General features: G+C 37.6%; 1 protein-coding gene across 3 annotated transcripts in view; it reads right to left on the bottom strand.

The window, feature by feature from the left end:
* The window catches only part of ATP8A1 (ATPase phospholipid transporting 8A1), a 210,943-nt gene that overhangs the window by 128,038 nt on the left and 70,589 nt on the right, over positions 1-12,316 (bottom strand). For all 3 annotated transcript variants that reach the window (XM_034770949.1, XM_034770950.1, XM_034770948.1), the window contains exons 10-13: positions 9,413-9,524; positions 8,312-8,477; positions 4,452-4,579; positions 1,795-1,872 (exon numbers count right to left, since the gene is read on the bottom strand). In XM_034770949.1, coding sequence (XP_034626840.1) covers positions 1,795-1,872; positions 4,452-4,579; positions 8,312-8,477; positions 9,413-9,524 — 484 coding nt within the window. The remainder of the gene's footprint in view (positions 1-1,794; positions 1,873-4,451; positions 4,580-8,311; positions 8,478-9,412; positions 9,525-12,316) is intronic.

The following is a 12,316-nucleotide window of genomic DNA, read 5'->3' as shown; positions in this document are numbered from 1 at the left end:
AGAAGTAGGAGAAGATATTGGGACAGGGAGTCTGGAGGGCTGAGACTAGGACTTACTGGGCAAGAAGCCTGAGGAATGGAGATGTAGACTGGCAAGGTGAGGAGAATGGGATTGGGACAATGAGCTGGGGTAGAGAAGAGACAGGACTGGAACAGGGATAAATTGGAAGGCAAGTAACAGAAGAGGGGACAAATGGGGTGGGGAAATGGGCAGAAAAGTCTGTGCCCTCTAGAGATACTTCCCTCCAGAGGCTAGACTGGAACCCACGATTCCTATCTCATCATCACTCTGCTGTCAGCAAATATCTGTGAAACTGACTGGCAAAATGGGTCATATACCTCTGGTTCACACAGAGGATGGATGACAACCTACTACACCTATCAGTAACTCTGTTAGCTCAGTAGTAGAGAGCAGTGTGGTGGATCCATAGGTTCTCATAAGGTTGTATCAACAGGATGCATTCGCATAATTCAATTTGTTTTTTTCACTTTAGTTTTTTAAAAGCTCAGAAATTACACATACAAAAAACTATGTTAAAAGAATATTATCCAGGTAGCAAAATCAAGCACTCAAATGTATGCCTCTGCCTCATTCAATACACAGGCACTGCTCTGCGGATGAATGAGGGTTGTGTAGTTGAAAGACAATATTGTCTGTAGGACTCCCTCTTCATTTCTTGCAGAAATTGAAGGGATATAATGAATGAGGCAAAGGATTGCAGGAAGGAAAAGGATGATCTTATGATTAAGATGACTGAATGCTGCCCTGGAAAACTGGATTCTATCCCTGCCTCTGCCACAGAGTTCCTATGTGATGCTGGTCAAGCCATTTAAACCAAACTTTTCACTAATTGAGTATTCCTTATTTTCTAGGTGTCTCATTTGAGACCCTGGAGGCTGGTTTGCAGAAGAAACTCACATGTGCAGTTGATGTCTTGGGAGCTGTGCTTTGAACATATAAAGTGCTATATACTTCAAAATAATCTGAAAAATCAGATCCTAGTGGTCTCAAATTGGGTATCCAAAATTAATGTATACTTTTGACCTTAATCTCTCTGTGCCTCACTTCCCCACCTGTAAAATGGGGATAACAATACCCCCTTATCTCACAGGGGTGTTGTGAAAATAAATTCATTAATGTTTGTGAAGCACCAATATACCACAGTAATGAGCGCAAAAGAAAGGGCCACGAAGACATCAATAATTCTGTCTTTAGAGGAGGATTTCAATAGAGTGCAGTAAAAAAGGCATGGACCACACATTGAACAACAAGGTTAAAAAAATAATTAATAGTCGCTCATTAAGCAAGCAATGTCTATTCTGTTCTCTGAACGAGGCAGGGTCCTGTGGAAAAAAACAGTCATGTGATCATGAAAGTAAAGACTGTATCATAATGCATATTGTATCAGGGGACTGAATTAAAATTGCACTGGCACGGACTGTGGAATTTCTTAACTTTTGAGCACTTGAAATAGCAAACTTAATAATCTTCTTGTAATGTAGTTGTGTGTGTGTGTGAATGATACACACATGTGCATATTTAAAACTGGGGCTAAAATTCCTTTGTCTAAATAAGAACATATACATTTATATGAAAAACTGTATGCCTAATAATTTAATACATGCTTAAATAATTATTATGCAGAATATATCTATTAAAAAAATCAAGACTGATAACATTTATGAAAGAATAAGACCATTCTCACATTAATAGTTCAAGTAAAAACCATTGCTCACAAATTCTAGAGTGAATCATTTCACACACTATTAAGTTACAGTAAGCAATTTGGTCTACCTGGCCAAGTTCTTCATTGAGATTGGATGTACGAGCCATGGAGGCAGTGTCTGTAGGTTCATAGTGCATGTCTATATCCTAAAGGAAGATACAAGTAGTTAAAAGCTAGTTTTCCATAATTTTTTAAAGATAAATTATTTAGCTTCTTTACTGTTGTTACTTCTTACTTAGATATATATATATCTATACTTGTTACTTATATCTATATCTATATCTATAGATATAGATATAGATATAGATAGATAGATATAGGTGGCAGAATTCAGTTTTTTTATAATACAATGGATATCAATGTTTATTTTTAAGCATTTTTCCCTACTTTTATCGATTTAAATTCTCAATTGTGGGAAATTCTGGGGAGTGTTAAACAATGGGGGAGGTAGACAATATTTATTTAATGACAGTAGATGTTAAGACTCAAAAGGTTAAAGCTTTATAAACATTAAATCACAAATTATCAACGTCATATATCAAAACATACAAATCCCTAAATAAAACTCTAATAAATTCTCATGCGGCATTTTTCTTACTTTGCTGATGTGTAAATTATTATTAATATTTTTGTCACCTAGTATGTATACAGTGAAATTGAAGTTTACTGACATTTAACAATAAATATCTAATCCTTCTAAGCCTATAACTATAGTATCTGACCAAGGACAGAAGTATTGAACCTGACTATAAATTATCTATGTTTATGTCATCTATTTCAACTGAAAAACTTGCATATACAATCAGATCGGTACAAAGTCTTCTGAAATAGAAATATGTTTTCATCTTTTAAACTAATTTAATGACTTATACTAGACTTTAGAGAGTTTTTATTCAGATGATTTTAGTGATCAATATATGGGATAGTAACTGTATCAATATATCTAAAAAGGGTACCACTGAAAATTTTAAAAATTACCATATTAGAGTATCGACTTTTCCGCTATATTTCTTAGATACAGAATGTATAACACAGCAAGGCATTTACACATTGTACTAAGGTAAATACACCTCTACCCCGATTACGCGACCCGATATAACACGAATTCGGATATAACGCGGTAAAGCAGCGCTCCGGGGAGGTGGGGCGGGACTGTGCACTCCGGTGGATCAGAGCAAGTTCAATATAATGCGGTTTCACCTTTAACACAGTACGATTTTTTGGCTCCCGAGGATAGCGTTATATCAGGGTAGAGGTGTATTCCCTGAGAAAAGATATATTGAAACGGAGTTTAGGTTGAGAGTACATCTCAGTAACTTAGGGTAAAATATATTACAGGGATGTTATAATTATTAAAACAAAAACCCAAAACCAAAACATGAACTAAAAAAATATCAGAGTTAAGTTTAAACTTAAAAAAATTGAAACATATTAAAATATGGAAATGCCCTGTTAAGACTCCTAAATAATCTTAATTGTCCTGCACTGATTATGTGCAAAAGCCTTATGGTTATGTTTAAGGCATTTTAATGTTTGTAGTCTCATATTAGACTCAACTGATTTTTAAAGACACAGATTCTCTCTCCTCTCTTTTTTTCCTCTCATGGTGTCACCATAATGGACTCAACCTTAACTCTGCCCTAACTAGGAATTTCCAAACTGTAACCTGTTTGGATTGCTTGTGTGTGTGCTGGTCATCACATTAACCATTTTGCTTAAATGTTTTAATCACTTTCCCCAATCTCTGTCAGTTTTTGTCTTTCGGAGTTTGAGATATTCAAGGCGGCCACTGCATTTTGTCCTCTTTCCTTGTTGCAAAATGCTTGTAACATTTTGGCACTAACATAAAATGAACCAATATAATATAATAGTTGATGTATTACAAAAAAGTTTGTTGTTTTTTAATCTACATGCAAATCTCAAATATGCAACTGTACATACACATTAGATACATACATACGTGCACACATGCACGCACACATTTATTTTACACATCACATCTCACACACACACATATATTTATTTTTACATATTTGACCAAGGAACAAGATCATGCAATTTGTGAGCCCACAGCTAGAATTTTTCTTTCAATTTTGGGCACCTTATTTTCAAAAAGACTCAAACTAAACAGAAGTCAGTGAAAAGAAACAAAATCATCAAGGGGCTGAACTTAAACAAATAAAAGTAAAAGAGCAAAAGCCTATAGCTTGTTATGAGATTATTAAAAGGGGGCATAATGGTCTATTCATATTTGGAGGTAAGCACCAGAAGGGAGAGAATTTATTCAGGGTGGTACCAGAATGCATAATCAGAAGAAAGTGAATCAAATTAAGAGAGAGAAAATTTAGGCTGAATATTAGAAAAACTTCTTGAAAGAGATCTATCTATTAGACCATGGAATAGTTTTTTCAGGGGGTCTAATCAAAGTCCTATTGCCTGGAACATTTAAAAACTGGAAAGAACAAAACACTGGAAATGTGATGCAGAAAAAAATCCTGAGTCTGCAAGGAAGCACTAAATGATCAAGTACATTTCAGGTTTCTATGATACTGTGATTAATATTGCATGCTTTAAAATGTGGACTTATGTTCAACAAAAAAGATTAAAGAAAAATTAAGAGAAAAAGATTTTTATTATAGAAATGAACTGCCTATCATGATTCACAAACAAGTGATAGTATTTGGTTTTAGAAATCAGTGTAAGCCACAATAAATGTCATATTTACCCAATTTATGAAATATGCCTGGATAAATTTAACAACTTCTAGTGTAACCAACAAACTGATTGGAATGAGATTATTGAAGAGAATGATAAAGGTCAAGAAATTCAGTCCAAAATTGTTAGCTCCACCATCTGTTAAAATAAAAGAAAGCACTTGTAAAATTAAACACTGTTTTGGTTAGGCAAACAACAGATAACATTTTCACAGCCACATTTGTTGGCTTTTTTATATACAGATAGAAGTTCTTTAGATATTTTGAAACATTACTATGGTAATAACACTTCCTAATCCATATTGTAAGGCTGTAAATTACATGGAAGATATGGTCTCAGTTGTGATCAAATGCAGTTTTAATTTACATAACAATTTTTCTCCAACTTTAAAGAGCAAAAAATCAGGTAATCTGCTTTTTAAGATATAGCCTTACATTTTTGCATGTGCTTTGTAAGGAAGATCAAACCAGTTTGAATCAAGTAAGAACCAACTGAACCTTTACTCCAGGGGTCTCAAACTGGGGGTTGGGACTCCTCAGGGATCGCGATTATAACATGGGGGCGGGGTGTCACGAGCTGTCAGCCTCCACCCCAAACCCCCGTTTGCCTCCAGCATTTATAATGGTGTTAAATATATAAAAATGTGTTTTTAATTTATAAGGGGGTCACACTCAGAGGCTTGCTGTGTGAAAGGGGTCACCAGTACAAAAGTTTGAGAACTACTGCTTTACTCTAAATATGAACTTTCTAAATTTGAGAATTTTTTTTAAACAGTGAGAATTGTGGGAGAGGAGAGAACACATCCTAATACCTCCTCTACACATCCTCACTCCTCCAGTAGTTAAAGGTAAAGCAGCAAGATACTATAAGAAACAGTATCTTCATGGTTTTTACAGAATGCACAGAAGCATGATTTTACCGGAAATTTCACAAAGAAGCATGTTTACATGACATTTCAAAGCTGATTCCTAAATCAAACAGGTTAGGGTAGGCTTCCATAAACACACTTCTGGATACAAAGTCCAAACTTTGACTTGCATCCACCAGCAGTTCATTATCTATTTACATTATTAAAAAATCAACATGCCCAACCTCTTCCGCAATATAATTTGCTTATTTACATATATGCACACAAAGTCTAGAATAACAGTGTAAAATGTAACTAAGGGCTTGTCTTCACTACGGGGTAAGTTGACCTAAGTTATGAATAATGTAGCTGGAGTTGACATAGCTTAGGTCAACTTAGCCCGGTGTCTTCACTGCACTGCATTGACAGGAGATGCTCTCCAGTCTACTTCCCTTACCCTCCTTGGAGGGCTGGAGTACCAGGGTCAACCAGAGAGCACTCTGACATCAATTTTGTGGGTCTTTATTAGACCCACTAAATCGATTCCTGCTGAATCAATCTCCCCGTAGTGAAGACCAACCTTAACTGACTAACAGTTTTACACTACTTTTCCATTTAAACAGTTCCAATGATTAGCTATGTTTAGACAAATACTAGAAATGAACTTTTAAAATTCATTTTCCAGAAGAGTTTTTACAGATACCTAACACCACTTTTTACTCACCCATTTATAATCATGCTCACCACTATGTCAGAGCTCCACAGCAGTGATCAGTCTCTTTGAAAGCAAAAAATTTATTAATCTGTCTTTAACAGGCTAATGATGCAGTGTAGACACAGTAGCACAGGTAGCAGCAGCAGAGACAAGGCTGCGCTGTGCAGCAGACAAACCAACTTGAAAATGGTTGGTACATACTCGGCACAGCTCAGCCATGCCCCTGCTGCCACTGCCCATGCTACCGCGGCTACGCTACTATTTAAACTTGCACTAGCTCTTATTGCACTACCTTGAGTATGTGTACGTGAACAGGGGAATCACACCCATAATTCATAGTGCAGAGTAGCCTTATAAGACTTTAGGACCTCCATCTTTCTCAGAAGCAGCTGATACAAGTATTGTGCCAGAGGCAAGATGAATGTAAAATAGCTCAAACTTCTTCAGAAACAAAGAGCAACTCTTCATAGCCTCTTATGTTGCAGTTCAGTTGCTATGTCCTGAAAATGCATAGAATCCTCAGAAGTGGAGGAAGAAGCAGCGAGCAGAATAATCCAAAGTAGTATGAAGTGATGGCACAGACATCATAATCTGTTGTTGTTTCTCTGTTCTTCCTCCTTCTCAATTCCTGGAAAGTTCTCAAGAGAGTATTCCATTAATCAGCTAGATATTCTGGGGTGTTATGGAGATGGAAATCTGGATTCTATTTCAGTTCTAATGTGCATTCTTTGCAAAAAATCACCCTTTTACATAATCAGGGTCATGTGGCACTTTGGAGCTGCATGTTCCAGCCTACAAAAAGCTGACCATTCAAGCATTATAGCTCCAGACAGCCAAAGAAGTAGTCTTGAATCAGGACACTCAGAGCCAGAAAGTAACAGCAATCAAAAAGGAAGAAGATCCTATTCACCTTTCCAGGATGTTTTATGAGTGGACAAGATTCACAGATCTGAGATCCAAAATCATGATTCATGGATCCTCTAGAAATCATACTCATCTTGTAACTTGTCTTTGGGGCCAATGGAAGGGCTGTTTTGAGCAGCTCTGTCAAAAACATCCATCTTGGGGAATGCATGAGACTATATTGGTCACAGGCCTTTGAACATTAGCTCAATGCTTGCTTGCTCACTTAAAACATACCTCACTTAAAACCAACAAAGTCTTTATTGATCAGAACAAGGGCTGTGTGGATCTAGATCACTTTCTGTAATATTTGGAGAACTGCTTATGTACATCTCAGCTTAAAAACATTTTGAGCAGTTTATTCTCTTCTTCTTCTTCTTCTTCTTCAATACAACAGAGAAAGGAATTAAGGTTTTCCGTAAACCCAAACTCATCCTAAACATGAATAAATGGCTTCTTACAGAGTCAAGTCAAAACTTAAGAGCTTGGCTTCAATTTACGATCCTGCAGTTTCTTTATTGGTAAAGACAAACCTTAAGTGCTATACTTTGATTTCAGATCCAAGGACTTTGGATTCAAAGTCAGGTGCTTCAAAAGAAGAGAGGGAAGAAGAGGATGGCAACTGGCCAGGATGAACTGAAGTCTTGCTGCCTTGGTTTCCTTGCTGGGGTCAGCCATGCTACTAAAGGAGAGTCTGGAGCTCATATGACTGAGCATCTACACACCACAGTGCATCACAAAGGCTTCCTTTAGATCTAGTTCCCTTGTTGCCATCAGCTATCCTGACTCATTGCTCATGGAATTGAAGGCTCGAAGGCTATCAGTACTTCATGCATGCTGCTAGGCCAGCTGCCCACTGAAATGTGTCATAGGGTTTCCTATAGACCTATTTCTTTCCTCTCTCCTCTAACAGCAGCCTGTTAAAGATCATACTCCTTACGTGATTGAGACAAACAACTGAAGGCTGAGATACAATCAGACCCTCATATGGAAGGGTATGATGTAGCATAAAGCCACAACTTTACTTACTGGGGGAAGGGCACAAGGAAAGTAAATGTTAAGGGTCAGGAAGAAGTCAGCATGAGGGAGAGGGGGCAGAGAAGATTTAAAGTTGCTTCTTAACAGACCCTTGGAAGACGGTAGAGGCAAAAATACCAGCTTCCCTTCCTGGGGTGAATTCACCATTCATTGAACTTAGCAAGAGGCTCAAATGGCCAGTAAACACTTTACACCAGCTTTGATAAATCTATAGTCAATATATATGGTAAATAAAGATGGATACTGTCATAAAATCAAAATGTAAATATACAAGATGAATGTTTTACTGTCCTATTTTTCAATTATGGAACTTATGCAAGTATCATTTGGACAACAAAATATTTAATACAATTATTTTAGTGCTTACAGTTTAGATTGAGATACCAGTCCCTTTGGCCATGCCTTCGATTCCATATAGCTGAACCAATAGAACAGATTAAAGACATGGCCATAAGAATGCAGAACAAAATCAAGATCTGAATATTTGTAATTCGTTCCACATTGGATAGTTTAAGAGGCGGGCTTGTTGAATTCTGTGAAAAGAAAATTGTAAATATTAAGTATAAAATGAGGTACACGTGTAGTTCTCCAATATTTTCATACTATCCTGTTGTGTCTTTTTCTACACATTTCTCTGAAGAGATGAACTGCATAATATTGGTATAAATTGCATAATATTTATCCTGAGCATTATATCTGATCTTAGAGAATAATCATAACAGCAGCTAGTAGTAAAATGTAACATTACAAAAAACCACCTCAGTACAGAAGAAACTTGATTACAAACACTAAAGGTGGAGAAATCCATTTCAAATGACTGAACTTTGCAAATTGGAAAATGAATAAATGATAATGCATCATTAAACTGATTGCATTCATTTATTTTGACAACTACAGATCAGTTGTGATATTCAAAACGATACCAGGAAAAAAAAAAACTCATGATATTTTGGGGTTTTGACATTCCGCCCCTCCCCCCCTTAACTTTCAAATGAATTAATTTCACACTGTGTTCATAAAAGTATTCTTCCTTCTATGCTGTGAGGAAGGCATGCAATAAGACAGTTTAGAAAACAGACAGAAAATCATACAAAGATTATCAGGCAAACTACAATGATCCAGATTGATAAAAAATGCCATTTTAAACATACATTTAAAAAGAATAAGGACATGCCTGCAACTGAAAAAACATTTTTCCAAGGATAAATGCTTGGTAACCGTCTATGTAGCCAACAGAAGAAATACATCTTGATTTTACTCAATCTAACTCACAAAAAAGCAGCTTTGCTACAAATAGACTATATTTTAACTATTACCTTGAAGCCAACACTAAAATAGACAGATCTTCTGGTCTCTTTAACTTAAAACTTTAAAGACCAAGAGTAAAGATGGCTTTTGTGTAACAATAATGGTATCAAAACCTAATAAAATAGAGAATTTATAAAATATCCACATTTAAATGACAAACCTGCATGAGTTTTGTATCATGTCCAGTATAGACAACTATTCCATGAACCCACTGGGTATTTCTTAGTTGAGCGCCTCGTAGAAGAATTTGGTCAGGTCCCAGTGGAACAGTACTGGAAGGAAGCAATTTCATATTTTATCAGAATAAAATACAGTAACTCCTCACTTAATGTTGTAGTTATGTTCCTGAAAAATGCGACTTTAAGCAAAATGATGTTAAGCGAATCCAATTTCCCCATAAGAATTAATGTAAATGAGTGGGTTAGGTTCCAGGGAATTTTTTTTCAGCAGACAAAAAAGACTATATTATATGTAACACATACACAGTATAAGTTTTAAATAAACAATTTAATACTGGTACACAGTGATGATGATTGTGAAGCTTGGTTGAGTGGAGGAGTCAGAGGGTGGGATATTTCCCAAGGAATGCCTTACTGCTAAATGATGAACTAGCAATTGGCTGAGCCCTCAAGGGTTAACTCTCACACTCTACACAGCAACAGGAATGGAGGGAGGGGAGACAGTATCGCAGACAGAGACACACACTGTGAGTGAGAGAGAGAGATGCGCATTTCCCCTTTAAGTACACTGCCTTGTTAATTAGATCAGCTTGCTGAGACCAGCCGCTGCCAGCAAGCTCCCTCCATCCTGAGCCCTGTTGTGTGTCCCCCCCCCCGTGCTCTATGGAAGATGGGGTAAGCGGGGTGCAGGAGCAGAGGGGAGGGGGACATCCTGACATTAGCCCCCCTCCTCCTCCCTTCCCCCCCACACAACAAGCAGGAGTCTCGCGGAGCAGCTCCAAGACAGAGAGCAGGAGCAGCACATGGCAGTGGGGGGTGGGACAGCTGCAATTGCTAGCCTGCTGTGCAGCTGCTGCACATGGAACTTAGGGGAGCAGGGAGCTGATGGGGGGGCTGATAGGAGGGCGGCCAGTCCACCCTGGTTCCAAGCCCCCACCAGCTAGCTGCAAGGGGCTGCTCTTTCTGCAAGCAGTGGACAAAGCAAGTGGCTGTCAAACTGTTAGAAGGGAGCATTGCACAACTTTAAACGAGCATATTCCCTAATTGATCAGCATATTCCCTAATTGATCAGCAACATAACAGCGAAACAACGTTAACCAGGATGACTTTAAGTGAGGAGTTACTGTAACTCATCACTTTAAAAGGAATAAAAGTAAGCAGCAGTCAGTAGTCATCACAATGTATGAGCTAAATTCTCAAAAGAAACTAGTAATTTTCAGTGCCTCCCTTGAAACACATTGAAGCGGCCTGATTCAGAGGGCAGGTGCTCAACACTAATTGAAAAAATCAGACCTCTGTTAAGCATCTCAGGGTGAGCACTGCAAAACGTAGGGATTCACAAAATCACTAGTCATTTCGTAAAATATTGGCTATGTCACTAAATACAGGACTATTAAATGGGCATTTTGAAAGTAACACTTAATATTATAATTTTTTCTTTATTTTGTATAATATCACGAGGAATATCTTCAGAGAAGGAGTCATGTGTATTTGTAAACTGAAATTCATCCACACTTAAGAATTTCATTTTCTAAATTAATTCTTAAATAATTCCAATCATTTTCTTTGAACTATCACATTTTAGGCCATTCCACCACCAGCATATCCAATGAACAAATAACCTTTATACACATGATCCTATTTAAAATTTAAAGTAACCTGATTTTTTTAATTTTTTGTATGTTCTTTACTTAGGGATAGCAAAACAAGCTGACATTATCTGTATCAGTTAAAGTATGTACTTCAATAGCATTCTTCATATAGCAGCACTTTGTACATTAGAAATATACAGATTTTTGTTAATTTGTATTTGAGACCATTTGGATTTAGTTTGGGGTTCTCAACCTTTTTCTTTCTGAGGCACTCCAACATGCTACAAAAACTCTGTGGCCCACCTGTGCCACTACAACGGTTTTTCTACATATAAAAGCCAGGGTCGGTATTAGGGGGTAGCAAGCAGGGCAACTGCCAGGGCCCAACACTACAGGGGACCCTGCAAAGCTAAGTTGCTCAGCCTTTGGCTTCAGCCCTGAGTGGTGGGGCTCGGCACCCAAGGCTTTAGCCCTTCCGGTTGGGTTTCAGCTTTATGCCCTGGACCCAGTGAGTCCAATGCCAGTCCTGCTTAGCGGACCCCCTGAAACCTACTCGCTACTCTCCAGGGGGCCCCAGGCCCCTGGTTGAGAACTGTTGATTTAGATGACTGATATGACATATACCATAGCTCAGGCTCCTAGTAAAACTGAAAACTTGTTACCTGATTATTTTTTTATGGGACTAACATCTCCCCCAATCACTTCACATTTCCTTTTGTAAATACTAGATGCAATTCAGACTTGTCAATGAGGTGGCTCCCTAACTTCAGATGAGTATCTCCACAGCTGTATGAAATCAGTAAATTAGTAGTAGAGTATAAATAAACTTGTTAATGACAATGCCTTACTACTCTGGTTTATATATGATACATAGACCCTGTAAAAACGATTGTAGAGATATTCCAATAAATTATCTTGGATGGGGAAGATGGAGGATGAGGTCAACCTCAGTAAGGGAATCAGCAAGTAACAAATTTTCCATTGTGGATCCTGCCCTCTCCTCTTCCCCAGTCTGAAATGTTTGAAATGCAGAGAGAGCAAGTAAGGAAAAATTAGTAAGGAAGGAAAGAGAAGACAGAGAAACATGTACCCCTTTCCCTAAAATTAAGGGTAATAACAGTAATTTACTTTGGAACCTCCACTTGGAGCACCCTCATGATAAAGAATATTTCTTCTAGGAAATGATGGTCAAGCTGTAGTACTTCTTAAAATAGTGTTTATAAATGAGCAGGGGCCAGCTTTGTAGTCACTAACACATTTTCTGCCCAGGAGACAGACGTGGAGCATATTGAG

The sequence above is a fragment of the Trachemys scripta genome, chromosome 5 (genome assembly GCF_013100865.1).
Source record: "Trachemys scripta elegans isolate TJP31775 chromosome 5, CAS_Tse_1.0, whole genome shotgun sequence".
Lineage (NCBI taxonomy): Eukaryota > Metazoa > Chordata > Testudines > Emydidae > Trachemys > Trachemys scripta.
This window is presented reverse-complemented; position numbering and strand designations above follow the sequence as displayed.